General features: G+C 30.2%; 1 protein-coding gene across 2 annotated transcripts in view; it reads left to right on the plus strand.

The window, feature by feature from the left end:
* Positions 1-10,817: 10,817 nt before the first annotated feature.
* The window catches only part of LOC143193979 (scavenger receptor class B member 1), a 75,082-nt gene continuing 62,151 nt past the window's right edge, over positions 10,818-23,748 (plus strand). Inside the window, exon 1 of one of the 2 annotated variants that reach the window (XM_076400487.1) lies at positions 10,818-11,063. In XM_076400487.1, the coding sequence (XP_076256602.1) occupies positions 10,829-11,063 (235 nt within the window). In that variant the 5' untranslated portion in view covers positions 10,818-10,828. The remainder of the gene's footprint in view (positions 11,064-23,748) is intronic. The other variant, XM_076400489.1, reaches the window with a different exon arrangement.

The following is a 23,748-nucleotide window of genomic DNA, read 5'->3' on the forward strand; positions in this document are numbered from 1 at the left end:
GTAAGAAGTATTAGTTAAATAATTTATTCAAAAAAAGAATTAAAATATCTAGTATAGGAAAAATCACACTTCTTTCGAATCTAGTCAAAGTATCCGGGTAACTACAATTATTAATAATTGCTATTATGTTCAGCAACATCATCTGTCAGTAATAATGGTAAAAATCGATATTTAGTGAGAGCTCCCAATTATTCGTCTTTTTGGAGCATAATTTTTAGATACAAAAAAAAAGGATCTTCAATTTTATAGGTACAGAGAATATTTTTGGCTGCATAAATGCACGATATCTACGTTAAACTAATTTCTTAATTGAAATATAATTACCGTGAATACAGGCTAACGATACAGGTCAAGTTTTAATATGTATAAACAAGATAAACCAAATTACTTATTGAACAGGTAAATTGATAAAATGTTGGTTTTGGTTATTTTTAGCTTATTATTACCATACAATATAATTATTAAATTACTCCGATTTATCACTTATACCAAAGATAGACATATAAGTTCTGGAGCCACAATTTGCTATTTAAATAGCTGAAGTATTCACAGGATAGATTCGTACAGTATCTGAATAGCTTTCAATGGAATGGTAGGCCGTTCTTGTACCAAAATATCTGCCAATTGCTTCAATGATGTGTGATATGAAAATCTACTCATTATTTACTCTGATCATTCCTGATAATGGTTCAATTAGGTTGAAATTCGGAAATTGTGCTAGCCAGAAGAATATGTTTAATGATATTTTAATACTTTTCAAACCAAGATTAAACATTTTTGGCTGTGTGTATAGGCGCATTGGATTCATCTTGGAATATGGCAGCATCCAACAACAATATGCTAGTAAAAGTAAGAACTTCATTACTGAGGATGTCAAGATATTTATTCGCAGTAATCAAGCTACAGATGTGAATCAGAGGATCAGCTGAATACCACAATATTGCTGCTTAAATCATAATGGAAGTTCCTCTATGGCTTGACGTAGAGAGCAGGTAGTTCGGATCAGAGGCTACTTTTAGGGTTCTTTATACATAAACCCGCCTGTAGGTATGAAACAAATTACATGGTGATTCATCTGATCATGTCACGTCCTTGCAAACATCCACATTCCATGAAGCTTTATGGGGCTTCCATCAAACAGTTTTTGTCGAAATAGTATTACTAGTTACCGTTGGGTTCTGCTGTGATATTGCTTCAGTAGTTTAATGTTGTCAGGTCACATTTTTCTTCAATGTTAGTGGATCTCTATCAGTTAAGTTTCAGTATCGCACGCTGTTCTTTATCACCGATGATGTACCAGACATATATAATTTTATTCTACTGACATCAAGCTTTATAGTTACACATATTATGTTTTGCGGAAGTAACACCGCTTTAGATTTATACCTCTGTGAAAATGTCAAGTTTCGTATTATTTTTCTGCAAACTTCTGGCGACATATCTAGTTTGCCGAAAAAGTTTGAAGATGCAAAACTGCTAGAGTTATTGTATGAGTACCAAAACCAAACTCAAAAACAATTGATAAAAGCGTTAAATATGACCAAAGAAATGATTACTGACCGATTACGAACAACGGGGAAAATCCGAAAGATGGAAAGATGGATGCCCTATTAGTAAAATGGCAAGCAAATGTAAAATCGAAAAATAGTCCGTGCTGTAAGAATGCTACTTCAAATGTTTATTCGGAAGTAATTTCTTAATCTTGTTAGTTATGGTTATTTTGCATCAGCGGTTGAATAATAAGCATCAGGTTAATCAGATGCGGACCAAACTACGGACTCCAAAAATCGATTTGCCTTTATTGAAAAAAAACCTATATAATAATTGTGAATTAAGTTACAGGGACATTTTAATAAATCACGTTGCACACTATCATTTTCGTCTTAGCCTAAGGCCTGAGAAAATCAGACTTAATTATTTTAAATTAAGAGAAATTGTTCCTGTTGAAATTAACAACTTCTTTGCTAAAACAACAAATTTGTTACTGTAAAACTTCCGAAATATCTGAATCAAATCAATCTGAAAAACTGAATCAATTTTCATAAATCAACTCTATTGTTAATTACTGAAATTAAATACATATGGAAACTGGTAAATTGAAACCATATCTCACAGATCCTCATTATAAAATCTTGTTCGTTGTTATATTGTTTAGTCATACACACATGAAATTCAATACATGGTGTCCGCTGAGATATTTCCCAACCAATTGATTGTCCATCCCAGTTTATTTTTTAAATTACTGATTAATTATTTAAACGCGCTAAATTAGAAACTTAAACTGTGTAAAAAATTATATATTTCCTAAACTAAAAATTAGACAACTTTCATTGAAACAAGTACAATGAGTTAGTTACACTCAATTATATATCCTAAACTACATAATAACAACAAAATATGAACATCAAAGCTCTTTTAGACCTTATATATTGACGGAAATAAATAAACATAAAAACTGACTTAGTTCCAGATGATTTGGCCGAGCAGAAGTTGCAGCAGTTTAACAAATTGAAGATTTTAAAGTTATAAAACAATTCCCTAAAATTAATTTGGCCTATATGTTTTTTATTAAAGATTTTATAACGTCAACCTCTTGGATTGTTTAGTGACTGAAACAACTGCTTAACGAGTGTATCGAACCATAAATTTTGGAGAAATGTTTCGCGACGTCCAACATGTAGATGTTGCTACTTTTAACTTATTACTTGTTTTAATCGCTACGCTATAAGCCGCGACGGATTCTGATAGGCTCACTTCGTTTCTATGGTACGTTTGTTATTTAGTTATTTTGAGCGCTATTTTCAGTGTGGCTGTCATAAGGAATAATGCGTTTAGAGATTAAATTGAATGAATTGAATAGCCAATTATGCGACCTCTGCATGTTGGGCAAAACAAAACTTTGCGCCAGAGTCCCCTATTGCGTTGCATCTCTATTACTCTATGACAGTCCCGCCGGTTTTTCCCGATCTCATTCCCGATCATATTGGTTGGCCGGATTGACACTTTGAACAAGATTCCCGTCATCGCCAAGTGCTGCAAGTCATGCGGCAAACATTGGAATTAATCAAAGTGAACTTTGAACCGTACCATCTTACAAAATATATATCGATATTTTGAAGAAAAAATAAAAATAGTGAAATATTATCCTAAAAAATATTTTTTCCAAATATTTTACAGTAATAATATTTCTGATGGGTCTTTAAAATTAAGTACCAAAATTCACTAAACATTTAAAATTAAGTGGTAATTTTGAAAGTTTATTAAAAATTAAATTAAATTTATTTTGAAAAAATATCGATATATCCATATTCTATTTTTTCTGCATCCCTAGTTCTGCTCCTGCGTATTTTGAATTTTCAGTGTTCATTCGTTCCGAATGCTTAGGTCTGTATGCATCGTTACAATTAGCAAATATCTTACTCAGCTTAGCAATCAGTTTGAGTACATCTAGATGTTTGGGATAGTCTCTAAACGCCCTCGCCAACTGATGGCGCGAATATCGTTCGGTACTCACATTAAGCAGTAGAATTTTAACGTATAAATTATATTCTATAACTCCGAACTCTGAACTAGCTGTTTCTTATTTGATTTTGGATTTATTAATTTAGTTGCCACTAAAATTATTTATAATATTATAATTTGAAATATATGCAATCTTAATCTGTTAGAGTCATCAATTACTATATCACCTTTAATAAAATACCTAAAACAATAGTTAGATATCCTTAACAGTATATTAAAACCAACATTTCGTCATACCGTTGACATTACATTCTAAAATAAAATAGAACTTGCATTATACTTTTGTATTAGAAAAATAATCACCTGAGATACAACTGGCTTTTATAATTAAAAATTATTAAGTAGGTTATATTCGTACCAGAACCTGTTATGAATGGTCAATTTCATGACAATAATTCACACCGTTTTCTAACAAACGCGTGTTCTATTTTCTAGTGGTTATTAACAATCATTATTAACGCTTAATAAACACTAAGAATAGCGCAATTGTACATTTCGTAAAAAATATGTTCATATATATAAAAATAATAATTGTTTTCAAGAAATGAAAGTAATCTTTTGAATTATGGTTAATTAAAATATTTCTATTACAAAATAATAATAATGCTGTTGAACTAATAATGCATTTTAACTGAGATGATGGAACTGGATCTAAATATGTTATATAACGCTACAGTGTGGTGGATAAGGATTTTGTTTATATTAGAACAGGATCGAATCAGCGCTAATGTCTGTATCACAAAATAAAGACAAAGAGAAAGCAATATTCCATAAACAATGTATCAATCAAGTTCTTCCCTTAGACCACACCATGCACCAAGGCGAAAGTATCTAAAAATGATTTTGATTAAAAAATTGTATTTAAATACTCAGATAACAGTTGAATCAAAAAAAAATTAGAACCCATGAAAATGTAATCTAACTTGACAATATGTAAAATGATTCATCATCCCATAATATATTTTTTAATATTTAGTTTTAAAGGATTTTTTAAAATTTATATCGATAGCCGCTACTTTTTTCCATCTTTCAGGCAATTCACAGATTCCATCTCGAAAGAACAATGTATCGTTTTAGGCTATTCACAAATCGACACATTTTTTGGTATCTTATAAAGAATGAAACGCTACGTAGAAAGGTCACGACTCATATGTCGGAAGAAGTGATAATCAGAAGGAGCAATGCCTGGAGAATACGGCGGATGGAGTAGTACTTCTCATTTTAAGGTTTTCATGTATATTTTCACCGGTTTTGCAACAAGTGTCATGCTGAAGAATAACATTGTTGTGTCATTGCTCGTATTCCGGCCGTTTTTCGACCAGTAATCGAGTCAAAACTCAATTCTAACAAAAATAAATTGTAGTCAATAGCTATCCCCATTAATGGTTTCATTAAGTTTGAGCTGATCTCACCAAATGCAGAGTATTAGCTGGAACCTTGGATATTCAATGGCTCTTGGCTTCAATCCATGCGGCACAAAATATCCAAGTTTTTGGATCACCCCCATATTCTCACGCGATTCTAAACTGTTTCTTATATAACTCCCAACAATTCTTCATATTTCTCTTGCATTTCACACATCATTATCGAGTAATGCCTTCAAATCCTAGTTTTAAAATTTTCTTAGCTGCCCAGAACGCACTTTGTCTTTGCTATCAAAATCGCCACTTTTAAAACGTGTAAATCAGTATTCAAATGTTGAAATTAACGGACTATCGAGGATAGTTGCCTCTCCCCTCAAAATGCAATAAAATTGAATTTACTAGGTACAAATTCAGACATTTTAAACGCACTGAACCCATTTTTGTTCACACATTAATGAAACTAAATATACTGAAAAGTGAAGTCTGTCAGTGAGGCTTCAATATGAAGTTAGTTGCAAATTATAAATCCTTCAAAAATTAACTTATAGACCCAACAATTTTAAATATACCTTATATTAACATTCCCTCATTTCCTTCTCAAAGTATATCATGAAAATACATGTCTAAAACAAATTTAAATCAATAAAACAAAAAACCCTTAAGCAAAGAGTTATACAAATATAGTTAAACTATAACAATCAAAAGCTATTTAGTGTATAAATATATGTAACAATTTTTGGTCACAATATGAACACATATACAATTAGTTGTTGGTCTTTTTTATGTTGTACTGCTTGGTTCTACCGGAAGTTGAGCAAACAGATTACTCTATTTCAGAAGCATCTGTTGAAAAAACATATGCTGTAGTTTCAAATAAAAAAACTTAATTTAATTTTTTTGACAGAAGTATTTGTAATTACTTCTCACTCTTCTTTTGAGAGTTAAATGTAAACTGAAGAACACATAACCGTTCATTCTATATCAGAACTCAAACTCTTGATAAATAATATCTGTATGGATATTTTTTTTGCTAGTAGTAAAGTGACATTCCCAGTATATATTGTTTATATAAACTAATTATTTTTATCAGCAGTGTTTTAGAATAACCAAATCAAAACATTTATATTCGGCTTTAAGAAATATAAATTAGTAAATTACAAGATATTTTCGATGACCTGATGGTGTCATTTATAATTTTTTCACATCATATTTATAATTAACACACAAAATACAATATGTATGTACGGTAAGTTTCTACATAAAATTTTAAAGTGATATAAATAAATGAAAAGATATAAAAATATTTGTACACACAATATTCATACTTTCAGTGAATGTTATTTATTGTGCAAAATACCCTCGAAATGTTTTGTATCTATCTCTAACCGAAAATGTAAGAACGAAAAGTACACCAAGTTTCTTTTGTATTGTGTAAAAATTCCACTTATATTTATATTTAACAAAAAAACTGAACCAACTTCAAAATATAAATACGGAAATCACAAAAAAGTAAAAAATAATCAAACTTAAGTTTTTAACAGAAAGAAAAAGCTTTAAAATAAAATATGTATATGTATTCTACTATATACACACAATTTAGCTTAATACCTACTTAAACCCATTTATCTATTTACAATATTATTTTAACTACTACCAACTGATCAGTTTAGAGTTGGTACGAGTAACAAATTAGATTTATTTTATTCCTAATATAAATTTTTCTAGAAGTTACAAAATTATATTATTTATTTAAAACTTTAAAGTTTTGTTTATTTTATCTATGACGTAACAATATCCTAATGTAAATAAATTAATAAAAATAGAAATAATGTTACATAATATAAATCATTTTAACATTATAATACATTTGATGAATATATTATTCAAGGACTTAACTATAGTTAATTACACACACACAATAATTTTTAGGTTATATTTGTTTTATTATATTTACACTTAACTCTTTTCCACACCGCCTATGAGAATTGTTTATGCAGTGACATCCCCTAGAGGCCTAATCCACCTAACTAACAATTATATAAGACTAAATATGATATGTATAGATTATGATGGAATTTATTAAACTCAAATTCAATTATCAGATTATCAAATTCAAATGAAGAATTAATAAAAGTAGTATTCGTTATTTTTTTATGAATGGTTATGTTAACAGACACGCGGAAACCACCATATAAAAATTCATTAAAAAGATAACGATAATATCGAATTTCTTTTGACCTAACGATATGAACCTGGATAACATGTGATTACAATAACACATTGCATTGACTTCATAATATAATTATATGTTGCGGAGACGACTTGAAATGATCACCAAGCTCATGCAATTTAACCTCGGTGAACTAAAATTATTCGTTGTCAATTGATCAAAATTGATGCAATAATATGCGTCAGAGTTAGTAAAAATGCAACCTCTTACATCCATGCCGTTGGGAGGAACTTTTAGTGATGTTATATTTTACCCACACATTACGTATTCGTATTTTCTTAGTAACATTAACCTGCCCTGATGAAAAACACTGCAATAAACATATGTTTTATAACGTATAAATTATATTCTATATATAACTCTGAAACTTGAACTATTTGTTTCTTGTTTCATTTTGGATTTATTATTTTAACTGTTACTAAAATTATTTACAATATTATGTTTTAAAATATATGCCATCTTAGCAATTATATATTACAGAAGCGACGTGAACTGATCACCAAGATCATGAAATTTCAATTCGGTGAATTAAAATTATTCCTTATCAATTGGTCAATAACTTTAATGTGAATATAAACCAGGCTATTGCAGGCTAGTTCAGCTGGATCTTTGCGGCAGGATTAGTAAAAATTCAGTCTCTTATATCCATGCCTTTGTGCGGAAATTTTAGAAACATTTTATTTCACACACAAATCTTTTCGTATTTTATTTGAAACATCAACTTGTCCTTATGAAAAAAACACTACAATAAACATATGTTTTATATTTTAAACAGCAATAGTGAGGTAACATTTGCGCACGTGTTACAAGTAAAATGTCACACATAAAGGTAAATACATAATTACAGTCCGATGAACTGTTAAAACTCTCGACTACGTACCGTACCATAACTATAAAAAAATATATTACAAAATTACAAAATAAAGGAATGAAATAATAATAATAATATACTTAACATGCTGTTATTATCGCTAACTTACAAAATCAGACGCAAAAACAAGAAAACTATATATACCCAATTAAGATTTCAAAGAAAGATCCTTTTATCGTACTATATACTACGTCATGATCTATTTTCATCCCTCTGAACTTTCTAATCTTCAATTTTGCCAACGATTCCAAACAATTATGATTATTTTAAAGGACAATTGCTGATATTTAATAGCTGATAACCTCATATATAGTTCACATCAAAACTAAGGACAAAAAATACACTACAAAACATAAGTATTGAATATTTTTTATAAAATTAGTCTTACAATGTTGTTTTTCAATTAATTTAATATTCAATATGTTATTTTTAATCACTGATATAAATAAAAATGGTAATATATAAAATTGATCTGGACAACCACACATTGTCCAGATCAATATTTTGATATTTAGCTAATTAGTAGTTCGTAAAAGCCACTGCATGGCAAGGCTCATTTTCGAAGATGCCTCTAGGCCAAAATTCGCGCCAAACAGTAACACGCTGTGGATGAATTTGTTTTTCGACAACTGCATATGAATTATCTAAACGGAAATGCAACAGTTAACAAAGTCGTGATAATGAATCAAGTCCATTGAATACGTTGTTCTCTCTTTAGCGAAGATATATGCCAATATTTTTTCAAATTTTCTGGAATAGTCTTTAAATCCTATCCTATTTTTTATCGTAGTAATATTCTAAATGTCGAAGTATTATTTTATTATTTTAATAGAAAAAAAGTGCTGAAAATAACGCCGTGAATTTGATTATCGAAACAAAGAACAAACCAAAGAGCCGAGAAAATTCAGCAGTGAAGAACTAGACGAATTCCTCAATGAAGATTCGCGCTAAACTAAAATCCATTGAAAGAATGAAGAAAATAAATTAACTACCTTTCAGAATAGAACTGAAACCCGCTGCAGCTTCAATTACAAAAAATTAAGGTATATTTAAATGAAAATTTCATCAGTATCGAGGACAGGAAGTGAACAGAATTGAAAAATTTAAAGACTGATGCAGTATTCTTCTCTTTCTCATTTTTTTTAAAAATATATTTGTTTTATTGTTACCAGTTGCTACAGATTAACCTACAGTTTGTCTATACAATAACTTAATTGTAGGATTCAGGTCAATTGAAAAGTCCCCGGCCTGACATAGATGGCACTACTAGAATTAAATCCATATGTTTTCTAGTTATCCCTAACCCTCAAAAGATGCTTGTATACATTTGACAGCTGACGGATCATTAGTTTGTGACATGGAGTAATAGTTAGAGATCAGAGAACATGAAATAGTCGCTGGGGGCAGATCTGGAGAATACGGTGGATGAGGAAGCAAATCGAAGCCCAATTCATGGATTTTTGTCGTCGTTTTCACTGACTTGTGGCAGGGTTCATTGTCTTGGTGAAGCAACACTTTCTTTTTCTTCAAATCGAGTCTCGGCGATTTCGTCCTTTAAACGGTCCAATAACGTTATGTAATAGTCGCTGTTGATGGTTCTTCCTGTTCCAAGGTAGCCAATGAAGAATTATTCCATGCGCATCCCAAAATACAGACGCCATAACCTTACCAACCGACTGTTGCGTTTTCCCATGCTTTGGAGCGGGTCATCGTGCGCAGTCCACTCCGATGACTGTCAATTGAACTTCAAAATGAGATGAGACATGTTTCATCCAGTGTGACATATGGACGCAAAACCTCGGGTTTATTATACTTGATCATCTTCAAACACTGATCCGAATCATCAACTCGTCGTTGTTTTTGGTCAAAGGAGAGCTCGCACGGTACCCACTTTGCACATAGCTTTCTCATACCCAAATATTCGTGAATGATATAATCTACACGTTCAGTTGATATCTCTAAAGTGTCTGCTATTTCATTCAATTTCAATTTACGTTCATTTAAAATCATTTTGTGGTTTTTTTAAATGTTTTCGTCGGTATCTGTATTTTTTCCCTTTAAAAAGCAATATTTTATCTACACGCGAAATTTCTTTTTATCCATTTTTTTCACAATAACAAAAATTGCTTCACTCAAAATGCTATAACTTTAAGGCTAACTAAAAACATACAGATTTAATTCTAATAGTGCCATCTATGTGTCAGGCCGGGGACTTTTCAATTAACCTGTTGATTTGATACTTCCTTGTGATATATCTGCTTTAGCTTGGAATAGGCTTCCTCTTATTTAATATTAAACATTCTGGCTGTAATGTAATACTTTTAACGATTGTTAAACACCTAATAACGGTTGTTGATAATGGTTAATATTATCAATAATTTTTTTTATTTAATTGCACACGAAGTACTTTTTCATCAAGAAACGCTACGAATTAGTTCTACACATAAAACATTTAAAATTCAACTTAAACTTAAAAAATATAAAAATAATTTTAATCAATAGTTTGGTACTCTAAATTCGTCAATAACTAATAGTGATAATCTACAATATACTCTCATATTTTCTTTTATTTATAAATCAACAAAAAATTATTCCAGTTTTATTTCACAATTTTACCACTAAAAAAAGATTATACTCCAAAACTACAATAATATTTACATCAATAAAATAAAAGATAATTTGTATCAAAATTAAACTGCCAACAATTAATTATTACGTTAGGACTATTTAACATTATTACGATATTAATCGTATATTATATCTGGGGTCGCGTCATGGGTCATTTAAATCTATTTATAATATTTATGTTTTATAAGGAAACTACACGTTACTGCTGAACTAATGCAGTATGCTAATCATTCAGTGAATTGTATGCTTGCGGTCATATTAAATTTCTCTACTCTAAGCTTCTGTTGTTACTCATTGAAAAACAATGTCTTAATAATTGTAGCAATTATTCTGTATTCATTTAAATACATACGTAAAATAATGTTATTTATAAGAAAAATTGTGTCATTTGCTGGCAGTTTAGCGAGAATATACAACAAATGTTCCGACTACGTCAATAAAATCAGTGGTAAGTCAAAAAATACACACCATAACCCACAAAAATTATTAAAAAATTCAACGGTATTGTAATTTCGTTCTTTATGATGTTGACGTGATGTTCGCGTGTTATGCGTTTAATTTAATAAAATGTCTGTCATCATTATCGTTTGAATTTATAGGATAATATGCAATTTCGAGAAAAATTACGAATTTCTCAGAACCAATCAGGAATTTCCTTATGAACAGGCACAAATAAATTATAGTCTAAATATCTAATAATATCTATTGTTATTAACACTTCTGATATCGTACCTAATACTATCTTGAATAATCGAGAATATAATTAAAAAATCATTTACTTTATAACGTAGTATTAAGTGCTCTTACTTACACTTAATAAAATGTAGTATTAAGTGCACTGAATAAAAAGTATATCTAATTAATGATTTAATAAATAATCTAACATAATAACACAATAATATAATAATAAGAATATAACGCTTTAATTATTACAAGTCATATAAGTAGTATATTTATAGTTCAATCATCATCAATTCCAGCAATTTAAACAATATTTTAAGATCTTTAGAAGTATCTGTTTCAATGTGCAATACATACAGTTTCGTGAGCTAATTATAGGATTATAGGAAAGAAAACAACAAACAGTTGTGGGAATAGTATTGGGCCGTACATTAAGGAATTAGTTGAATCCAGAAACTTCTTAAATCCTGAAACACCGAAGTTCTAATACCAAAATATTATGTAGTAGTGTATACATATTGAATATGGTGAGCAAGTTGGGTGCATTAGTCCATATGTATATTATTATGCATGTTATACACTAATATAGTTGAATATAAGCAAGCGCAAGCTTAAGGCAATAGTCTTTATGTCCAGAAAACAGTGTAAAAATTAATATTATTGAGTAGAGTATTGCAACAGCAATGACAATCCCTACAAAATCGATATTGGTGTGGAATGGAATAGTATAGTATCACAGCAAACATTAATTTTACCATAGAAGGATAAACTAATTATATTAGGGTAATGAAGGGAAAAGAACACAAAAGGCCTATACTAATCTAGCATATTAATAAACTTTTTTATAAATGTTGTTCCCAACAGAACAAAAAATAGATTTTTGTTGAATATTAAGCCTATAAATTGATTTACAACAGGATTTACATTACACAAAGGATTTACAACAGCTGGAGGTAAATAATGGTAACATGTTGAAGCCTCAATGACAGGCGTCACTTTTCACGTCATTTTGTGGAAGTTTGAACAAAACTTTTTTTCGGTGCGTTGAAAATATCTGAATTTGTAATTAGTAAATTGCATTTGCGAGAAGTTTTACTACTTTACTTCAATTTAAAGAAGCGACTGAAAGTCATCGCATGGTCAATTATACGGCAGGGTTGCCGTTGATATCAACATGTAAGTACTGGTTTCGACGTTTTAAAAGTGATGATTTTGACACCGAATACAAACAGAATTCGGCCAAAAAAATATTAAGATTGGGATTTGAAGGCATTACTCGATGAAACCATCAATGACGATCGCTATCGGCTTCAATAGATGCGGATGAGCCGAGCACTGTGCGACAAACGCATTATTCTTCAGCATAACGCTCGACCACATGTTGCAAAACCGGTGAAAGCATGCTTGGAAACATTAAAATGGGAAGTGCTACCCCACAAACCACATTATCTGATACCGTATTGTACCAAAGAATTGCTGATTTCTTGCTAAAACCAATTTATAAACCTAATAATATTTTTAAATTTTATGCGAAATTCACTCAACCCTTTATCTTTCTTATTTGGCCTTTGGAACAATACAACTTTTATATCGTCCAATGTAATTCTACTTCTGTTTTTGAAAAAAATTAAAAAATCACAGTAGGCTCTGCCTGACTAATACAATTAGTGTTATTCAAGAGACATCTTTCAACTGTTGCGATATTCGCGGGTTCGAATCCAGCTGTATCAATGATCTACTCTATGATATTTATGACTGTATTAATAAATAGCTGTAGAGAATGGTGTAAAATCCGAGGAGAATACGGTGCCAGCCAAAATAACCAGCCTGGTCACTGGCATGGCTGGATTCCTTTTGGGTTGCTTTCTAACTGGGTTACCGGTAAGTTGGTAAGCCAAATATCAACAACCATGGTTCGGATTCCACATTCCGTAATATGTCAAGCCCAGATAAACCCTCGCTGGTTAGTGGAAGAAGACTTCTAAGATATCACAAAAATGTGTAAAGGCGTAAAGCACTCAAACAACTTATTTTGGACTGTGTAACAACTTCAAGGAACCCTTTTTGAGTTAATTAGGTCTGCAATCTGGAGCTTTGCTTAATTCCATAATATTTTAAGTGCAAATTGTTTATGTTAATTTCAATATAATATAATTTAATAGTATAAAACAAATTTAGGAGAACATGAATATGTTAAGTTTGATTGTTCTCAAACGTCGTCTAAGCCACTTCGGTCGGCTTAAGAGTCTTTATTTTATTTTAGGGATTTATTCGAGTATGTAATGAAATATGAAGGCGAAGCTAAAATTATTGAAAATAGTATTTATAGCTTAATAAAAATAACAAGGGAATTCTCATGAGACAACTTTCATTAGTTTTGTTTTACCATTATTTTCAAGAAATGAGGCTAAAAAATGTGGCGGTTGCTTGAACAACAATCCGAATTATCACTTCACAACTAATTATTATTATATCAGCAAATTTGAAGGCAGTGTGGACCTACGGTGTGCAAAAAATGTAATATCAGTATGATTTAAACTTATCAAGACAAAGTTCTTGGAAGCATTGTTAACGCCCGAAGATACTTTGAAAATGGGACATACACAAGGATTTAAAAGTGCCAAAAAAATTAAATGGCAAGTGACATTGTGTAAACATAAAAATGTTGAAATACTAACCACTAAACAACAATGGAGCTACGCAGTGTCGTGCAAAACGCTGCAAACGTATTCGTCTTTGCCAATAAACTTTAAATACTTAGGCTACATTATTAGACAGTAACATTTAAATGGTGTGTTGAATAATGTTGGCCTATCGTATTAGTATAAGTAAATATTCAAGAAAAGAATTCGTACTAACCGATCCTATCACCCAATTAACCAGTTACACTCCTTCAATATTTAATTATAGAACATCCTAGTGAGTGAACCAAAATATTAGCAATGTTCTGTCTTATTGTAATTTGAGCATACAAATAATAAATCAGTAAAACGAAGATTTAGCAAACCTTTCTATTTTTGTGATAAACTATAAATTAAAAATTCAATACTGCAAGAAATTTTAATGAAATATCCCAGCTAAAATTTCAATAATAACATCGTAAATAGCAGAAGAACGCAAATGGAACAAGTTTTAGCACGAATATATTTAGAGATATACGTAAATTCTACGCAGAAATTTATTATATTATTATTTTAACAAGTTTAGTTATTGATATTTCGGGTTTTAAATAGCCATCAATAATATCCGTATTATAAATTACAATAAGTTACAATTGCAATGTTATTCTACCTAATTCGCTATCATATGCTTTGTTATAGATATTTTTTACTTATGTGCACAAAAATATAACACTAAGATATATATAAAGCCTCCTATCTGTTTATTAATAACATAACGTTCGACCTATCAACATTATTCGATCTATTTTTTCTCCTGAAAATATTGAATAAATGACATCATCTTTATATAATATATTAGTGTTTAAGCATTTTCTAATACCGAAAGCAATCACTTTATTTTTCACATTATATAGTGAAATATCATTGTCACTGTGATATCATTGTCATGGTCTAATAAAGAAATAAATTAGAGCTTAAAAACCTAGCAGCAATATAATAAACACCCTTGATCGAGTGACTAATTGGCATAAGATAATGCTGTCTAACGAGTTAATCATCATATGATTGTCAATATTTGTTCTTTCAATATTAGATCAGAATAACAATCCTCTTACTTGGTATACGTACTTCCTTATCTAGCACTGCGTAAAAGACTCAATATTTTACCAAATACAATCGAATTACCTTATTTTAAATACGTAAATATGTTTAATAACTTCTCACAGCATTTCACCAACTTCATTTAAATATGTATTCTAAAGCCATAGTTCTTGGTGATGGAATTGAATATGATATCCTTGTAAATAGATGCCCTGTAATTGATAAAGAATAAATAAAAACTCACTAAAAATTAAAAAATAATCAAACTTTTTAAAATAAAATATGTACATAATAATCGTTGTAATAATTAAATAAAAATAATCAAACTCCTTATTTAACTTATCCACTACACATATTTTATATTCTACTATTAACAGACAATTTAGATTAATACCTACCTAAACCTATTTATCTATTTACAATATTATTTTAACTACTACTACGGAAAATATGAAAATGCCATTTTGGACCATTTCAAAATAACCATTTCGAACATAAAACCTCCTTCTTTTTCGAAGTCGGTTAAAAATCAATGAAAGAAGAGATCTTTGCCACAACACACAACATTTTAAACAAAATTATGAACACCTTTGGAACCAATTTAGTCGAAGTCATATAGAATAAAACTAAAAATGCATTAATAACACATTTGAACGTATATGTTTTATTTTCAACCAAGTTGAACGCTTTTTTTGTTTTTGAAATGACGTCAATAGAATTTATTTCCGCAACGTAAGGCGTAGGGACAATTATACTATTAAGTTGACAAGAATGTATTTTTACTTTTATGCAAACTAATTTGTAAACTGTCATTTGAAAAACATTTACACACTGTTATATATTATTTTCATTTCATATAACAGATTCAAAAAATCGGTTATAGCATAAAAAATATATACATTTTTGGCATATATTTTCATTATCGATATCCATTGGTGAAAATGTGAAAATTCAATGCAAAGAACTTTTCAATAAAATAACTAATTTCTTTACATCAACTGATAGGTTTCTACCTAGTAATATTGAGTTATTAAATGTATACAGACACTAATTATGGAATGTCAAAATGTTACTAATACTTTTAGAAACCTATGGTGATACTGTTCCATTATATTCCAATTATCGGCTTTGCTTTCAATGATGTAAAAGATTTTGAATGTATTCAAATTTTGATGTCAATCACAAATAAATGTGAAAAAGTAAACATTTCGAAGATAATGATTTGTAGGACTTACTGGAAGAAAACCCAGCTCGAACTTCCAAAGAACTTTCACATAGCTATAAATTCATGAATTAACTATTTTTACACATGCTATGAAAAAGATAGAAAAGGAGGGAAATAGTTATTTGAATTCCCATGAAAAAAATTAAAATGTCATTTTAGACCGTTTCAAAATGGTGGTTTTATTGCTTGCCAGGCAAAAAATAAGAGCTTTCTCTGGAGTACCTGACAAGAACCTGAGAAGTCCTCTGAAGAGAAACTGAAACGGAATATCCATGGCCATAAGTATAGCTACACATATGATGAAATGATTAACTAAAACTGGCCTAACTAAAAACTAAGCTGTTACTGCAGATGTTTACCGACATCAACTGAACAAATTAAATTACCTATTATTACATAAAGGTCCAACATTCATTCTACAGCATGATAACACTCGGCCACATGTTGTAACAGTTGTGGAGAATATATTGTTGCAACTACAATGGGAATTTCTCACGCACCCAGCGTACTTATCATATATAGTACCTTTTGACTACCACTTGCTCAAATGCATGCAACATTGCAGTTTCTATATGCTGAGTGGATTGTCTATTATTTCAAAAATGTTCAACGTCAGCGAGTTACAAACGCCAATTCATCCTACTGCATAATAACTTTCGGCCACATGTTGCAAGAGTTGTAGAGAATATATTGTTGCAACTACAATGGGAGTTTCTCAGGCACCCAGCGTACTCATCAGACATGGAAAACCACTTGCTCAAATGTATGCAACATAGCAGTTTCTATTTGCTGAGTAGGTCGATATCGATGAATGGGTCACTACCAAATCAATATTCTATATTATATATTCTTTGGACACAGTATCGCCATGTTGTAAAAAAAGGAAAAACTTTAATGTCATTCTCCATAACATACTTTATCAGCATATCTTATTTAAAACACCCTATTCTTTGTCAGCGTCGTCTTTTATATAATTTGCAAAAGTTTCCTATGAATTAATTTGTTTATCTAATTCCAATAGGTACATTAAAAATTAATAAAAGCCCAATATGATAATTACTATAAACGATAAGTAAAGTGTACTATCTAATAATCGAAAGGAAGTCTACGATTTCTAAAAATTTTCCGAGGTGCGAAAAAGATATCTTCAGTGGAAAATTTATTCATAGTTAATGAATTTTTCCACAAATTAACACTAGGTCATTTCATACCCAAAACAATAAGAACATAAGAATTTAGTTTTTTTTTTCCTGCTTTTATGTCTACTTGGCAATCGCTATTAAAAGTTAGAAAAACATTCTTTTTTTTTCATTTGATTCACATTCATTGATTTTTTACACTTGATATTGATTCTGCAATTAAAAAATTATAATATTTTAAAGACAATTTTTTAACATTAGATAAATAATATTTTAAAATTTTATTTCAAACTAGCTATAATCGATGACGAAAAAGAAAAAACAAAGAATGTTTAAATTCGCAATGCTTAATGGATATAGTTTATTAAATATTGTGATTGTTAATGTAAATATAATTAAATTGTCTGCATCTTGAAAATAAAATAAATAAACTTGGTGCTTTGATTCTATCACATATTTGGCAAACATAATTAACGGTTTTGACTTTCGAGTTGAAGGTGTTCTCTGAAGTAATGACAAAAATCAGGTAATATTCCGGCTGAAACTGTATCTTCTCTGTTATTGACGTATCACTGTTTAATTATTTTTTTGAGAACAAAGCGGGAACATAGCATCACTGGTTTCGTTGTTCCGATTGTGATAGCACTTGAAGCACAGAACCATAATTGTTCGAGATAAAAATAAACAAAACTCGAGAGAAAATATATAATTTTATTGTACTGACATTAAGCAAATCTACATATGTCATATTTCGCGAAAGTAACACCGTCATATATTTATACCCCTTTGAAAATGTTATATCTCGTGCCTGAAAACGTCATACATATAAAAATATTATTCCAAAATGCTGCTATATTAATATACAATATACTTTTATTTACAAGCATCTATATATATATATATATATATATATATATATATATATATATATATATATATATATATATATATATATATATATATATATATATATATATATATATATACATTTCCGTACAGTCGCCTTTTGCTAGTAGAAAATTACTCAAAAGTGGTGATTTTGATGTGCAAGACAAAGTACGTTCTGGTAGATGGAGATAGATTCAGGATGCTAAACTACAAAAGTTATTAAATGAAGACCCAACCCAAACTCAAAGGAAATTGATTAAAGCGTTAAACGTAGCCCAAGAAAGAAATAGTTGGATAGGACATATTATCGTACCCGCCGTACTCTTCAGACCTTACCTTGTCCGACCATTGATGGTACACACTCTTACAGAGCAGCACTTCGCCTATTTCGAAGAAATGGCTTGAAGATTTTGTTCAAAGAACAATTTTTTTTGGGATGGGATCCGTAAATTACCTGAAAGCTAGACAAGATGTAGAGAATCAGGTAGCCGATAATTTTAATAAATACATTTTTTCAATTTTCTTGAAATGTATGTAGTTGTTCTAAAAAACCGGCTTGATGGCTATGAGTTTCCGGTGGACCTGGTATGTCGACACCAATACTTTTAAGATATCGTATTCAATAAATTAACGTTGGTATGAATACTCCATATGCAACATAAATTTCTCATATAATATTTAACGAAGAAAAATATAACAGCTCAAAGGAAAAGTCCCACGTCTGACACATAGATGGCGCTACTAGAACTAAAGCTATGTTCTTAGTTAGCCCTAACCTTCAAAAGGTGCGTGTATAAATTTGACAGCTGTCGGATCATTATTTTGTGAATTATAGCATTTTGAGTGAAACAACTTTTGTTGTCAAAAAAATTTATGAAAAGGAATTTCGCGTGTTGATAAAATATTGCATTTTGCAAGAAAAAAATACAGGACGTCCAAAAGAGGTTGTTACCGACGAAAACATAAAAAAAATCCACAAATGATTTTGAATTACCATAAATTGAAATTGAATGAAATAGTAGACACTCTAAAGGTATTAACTGAACGTCTACATCATATTATTCACGAACATTTGGGTATGAGAAGGCTCTGTGTAAAGTGGGTGCCGCGCGAGCTCACTTTTGACCAAAAACAACGACGAGTTGATAATTCGGTTTTTGCATCTATATGTGACAAAATCAAATCACAGACCTTTGGCAAGCACGTAGATGGGAAATATCGAATGCAATATGGCATAATTTACACCATCACTTTAAGTACCAAAATGTTAATCGTACATTTAGCATTACAGCAAATAAAAGGAAATAAACAAACTCATCTCATAAGTTGTTAAACTAAAAAGGTAAATTGAAGGATGCCATTGTAATCCTTGACATAAAAACAATAATTCTTTGGGTAAACGCATGGAAATAATTTATCTCTACATTATTAATACGCCCGACCTTGCACATACACTAACTAGGTATAAAAAAGCTTGAGCGGGAATTCTCACGTATGGCGGTACGTTTACCAATCCTTGTTCCAAATAGCTCTTTAGTATATTTGTAATAATAAAATCATCAAATTCACCCAAACTACGCTGGAGATGTGTACATAATCATTCACCAAAATGAATCATATAGACTATAGTAAAGAAAATCAATTTACTTTAATGATCAGACTTTCGCATACCCGATGCTTCATATAACATCAAGCATTGAAACGGTTTATTTATTATATTAGCATTAAGAATTTGAATGCTTATTCGATGATGCAGAAGTTAGCCTACCGATATTTGATTTTTAAATCATTCACTTGTGTAAATTAATAGTGCAATAGAAATACGCATATAATACTAGAAACATATAATCACTTTAAACTACTTACAATTTTATTATTTCTTCAACATTATAATTTTAACGAATGCTTAAGAACTTACAACAGATATCGTGAGCACAATGATGTAGATCTTTTATATACGAGGGAAGCTTGTTTTGTAATTGACATTTTTTGTCGTTTTGACGGGTGTCGTCATTTCGCAACCATACAGTAGTACGGTGATGATATAAAGTATATATAGTATATATATATATATATATATATATATATATATATATATATATATATATATATATATATAATAAATAAGAAATTAATAAATAAATAAAATTAACTAACACAAACAGGGGGGATAAAATTATAAATAGTAAGGATAAAAGTATATACAATTTAAAAATGAACACAAATAGAGGACTACAAACACAACCATAACGAAGTAGAGGCTCTATCCAGACAGGACGCATAAGCTAGATTCGGAGAAGAATTCTTTGACCTCAAAGAGCCTGTTGTGGTTGGCCTCCTGGACCCAACGACGTTGTACCTCATCATTTATGAAACAAGAAACGGATGGGATAAGGCCAGTATGGACACGAACATACGTCATGAGGAGGGGAGAGGTGTGATGTAAGATTTTAATAGTCCAGTGTGTTATTTTCGAAACATCTAGTGTAGCTTATGAAAAAGGTCATCATGTCATTCTACCTATATCAATGCTGCCAGTAATATCTAAGGTTTTTTAAAAACTCCTGTTGAAAAGAATAAAACCGATCATAGAGAGAAAAGAACCTAATACCAACATACCAATTTGGGTTTATTAACAAGCACTCAACAATTGACCAGGTCCACAGAATAACAGATGTTATTGAAAAAGCCTACGAAAGTCAAAAAGTATGCTCAGCTATATTCTTAGATGTAGCACAAGCTTTCGATAAGGTTGTTCATAAACTACAGAAAATGGTACCTAAATAATACACCGAACTATTAAAATCATACATTACAACCAGAATGTTTAGAGTCAAACAAGAAGAAGCAATTAAATCTACAATAAAAGAAGTTAAAGAAGGTGTACCACAAGGAAGTCTACAGGAACCAATGCTTTATCTACTCTACACTTGTGATATACCACAATTGGAAAATATCACGATGGCTACATTTGCTGATGATATTGCGATTATAGCACTCGGAGACGATAGTGAAGAAGCCTCACGAAAATTACAACAGGCAAGTGATAATATAAACAATAGAACACATGCTTGTAAAATAAGAATTAATGAAAGTACATGTGCAGTTCACCTATAAACAGACCGTACAAGCACCAATAACATTAAATAACACTATCATTCCATATAGCAACAACGCTAAATATCTCGGAATGAATCTCGATGCAAAACTTCACTGGAAGGAACATATAAAGAAGAAAAGAAAGGAACTGGAATTGAAATATAGGAAAATGTACTGGCTATTTGGAAAAAAATCACCATTATCAGTATATAATAAATTGTTATTACATAAGCAAATACTGAAACCTATATGGACATATGGAGTTCAATTATAGGAATGTTCTGCAAAGAGTAACATAAATAAAATACAAATTTTTCAGAACAAAATCCTGAGAGGTATTATGCACTGCACTATAGTAATTAGGACTGATTGCCTACATCGAGACCTTCAGATACCCACAGTCAGTCAAGAAATCTAGATAATTGCAAGGGGCATGAGGAAGGACTCCATTCTCATACGAATATTGAAATATTGCAACTTTTGGATACCACCAGAACAGGACACAGACTCAAAAGAATCAAACCATCTGATCTTGTGTAGTGTTGTGTAGTGAGGTACATATATTTAAAAAATCAGCAGTGACATGTATAAACATTATTTAACCAGAGACTGAGTTAGAGCCGATGGGTCCTCACAGTTATATACCTAGTTTTAAGTTAGCGTAAAGATAAATTGTAGGTTAGACGGAAACGACTAGTAACAATCTATTAATTAAATAATAAAAAAAAATTCATTTCTTATCGACTTGTGCTACATCCAAGAATATTGCTGAACGTACCTTTTTCCTTTCATAGACTATTTCAATTACATCGTTTATTCTATGCACCTGGTTAACTGTTGAATTCTTATTAATAAACCCAAATTATTATGTAGGTATTAGACTTTTTTTCCCTATAATGTATTGAAGTTAATTGCATTATTCGATATTCGGTTTGAACAAAGCCTTTTTTTATTGAAATTAAACATAATATACAGTGAAATAAAAAAAATTATTGCTTAATAATAATGATGCTAGTTTGCAGTGATTGAAATGTAATATAATTGAAGATAAAACGAGATAATTTGCGTATAACGAAAACGACCTATTACAAAACAGGCCCTCGATTTTCAATGATAATCATCCATCATAAACACTCACAGTTATAAAACGACATTTTCGGCGGGTTTAATGTAAATCAATGACTAGGACAAAATCAGGTGACAACATCGAGTTTTAAATTCCAAAATATCGAGAATATGTAAATTTTCGCTAATCTGAATACAGATTGGTAGTTAACTTATCAAGAAATAGAATGTGAATTTCAAATTTGTACGCTAAATATATTAATAAGCTGTTTTGAAAGATATCGAATAATATAAAATTTATTATGGAAAATTCTATGAGGAGCGTGATTTAATTTTGACGGATTATTTTATTCATTCAAGGCTTTTCAAGGGTGTATCGAGACTGAAAGTAATGCATGCATTATTATTGCATGGCCGGTTTCTTCTTATCGGATTTAATATTCTTCCATCACAACCATAAGTTTGCATTGATGACAAAGAGATTTTCGAATGCCATTACTAGAGGAAAAATAAGACTATCTAGAAATCATAAGAAAGTGCGTGCTCCTCAAAAAATGCTTTGGTGCTGCACAACCTTCATCATATCTCACAGAATATTGTCATTACTGACATTATCAATATGAGCATTTTCTGGTTTTACTTCAAACAAAAATATTAACAAAATAAAATAACAGAAAGATCATATTTTATACAAAAGGAACAGGTAATACAAATCATATACAAAATATTAAAATCATGCGATAATTTTTGCATAAACAACTAATGATGAAACAAGTATTATTTAAATGAAATAAAATTAACGAAAATGAAAATCTAAGTATAAAAACAAATGACGTTAAAATACGTTCTTTCAGGTTATTATTACATGGCCGGTTCTATCTTGTCGGATCACAACCATAAGTTTACATAGATACGAAAACGGCATTTGAACTCACCGTTACTACAGCAATAATAATACTATCTAGAAATCATAAGAAAGTGTATCCTCCTCAAAAAATGCGTTGGTGCCGCCCAACTTTCATCATACTTCACAAAATATTATCATTACCGACATTATCAATATGAGCATTTTCTGATTTTAGTTTAAACAATAATATTAACAAAATGAAATAACAGAAAGATTATATTTTATACAAAAGGGACCGGTGATATAAATCATACTCAAAATGTTGAAATTATGCGATTATTTTTACATAAGCAACTAGTGATGAAACAATTATTATTTAAATGAAGTAAAATTAACGAAAATTTAAATCTGAGTATACAAACAAATGACGTAAATTACGTTATTTCCTTAAACTGCTGTATTATGAA

Source organism: Rhynchophorus ferrugineus, unplaced genomic scaffold, assembly GCF_030347505.1.
Source record: "Rhynchophorus ferrugineus isolate W39M unplaced genomic scaffold, kcgeb_rfMv2 rfM3, whole genome shotgun sequence".
NCBI lineage: Eukaryota > Metazoa > Arthropoda > Insecta > Coleoptera > Curculionidae > Rhynchophorus > Rhynchophorus ferrugineus.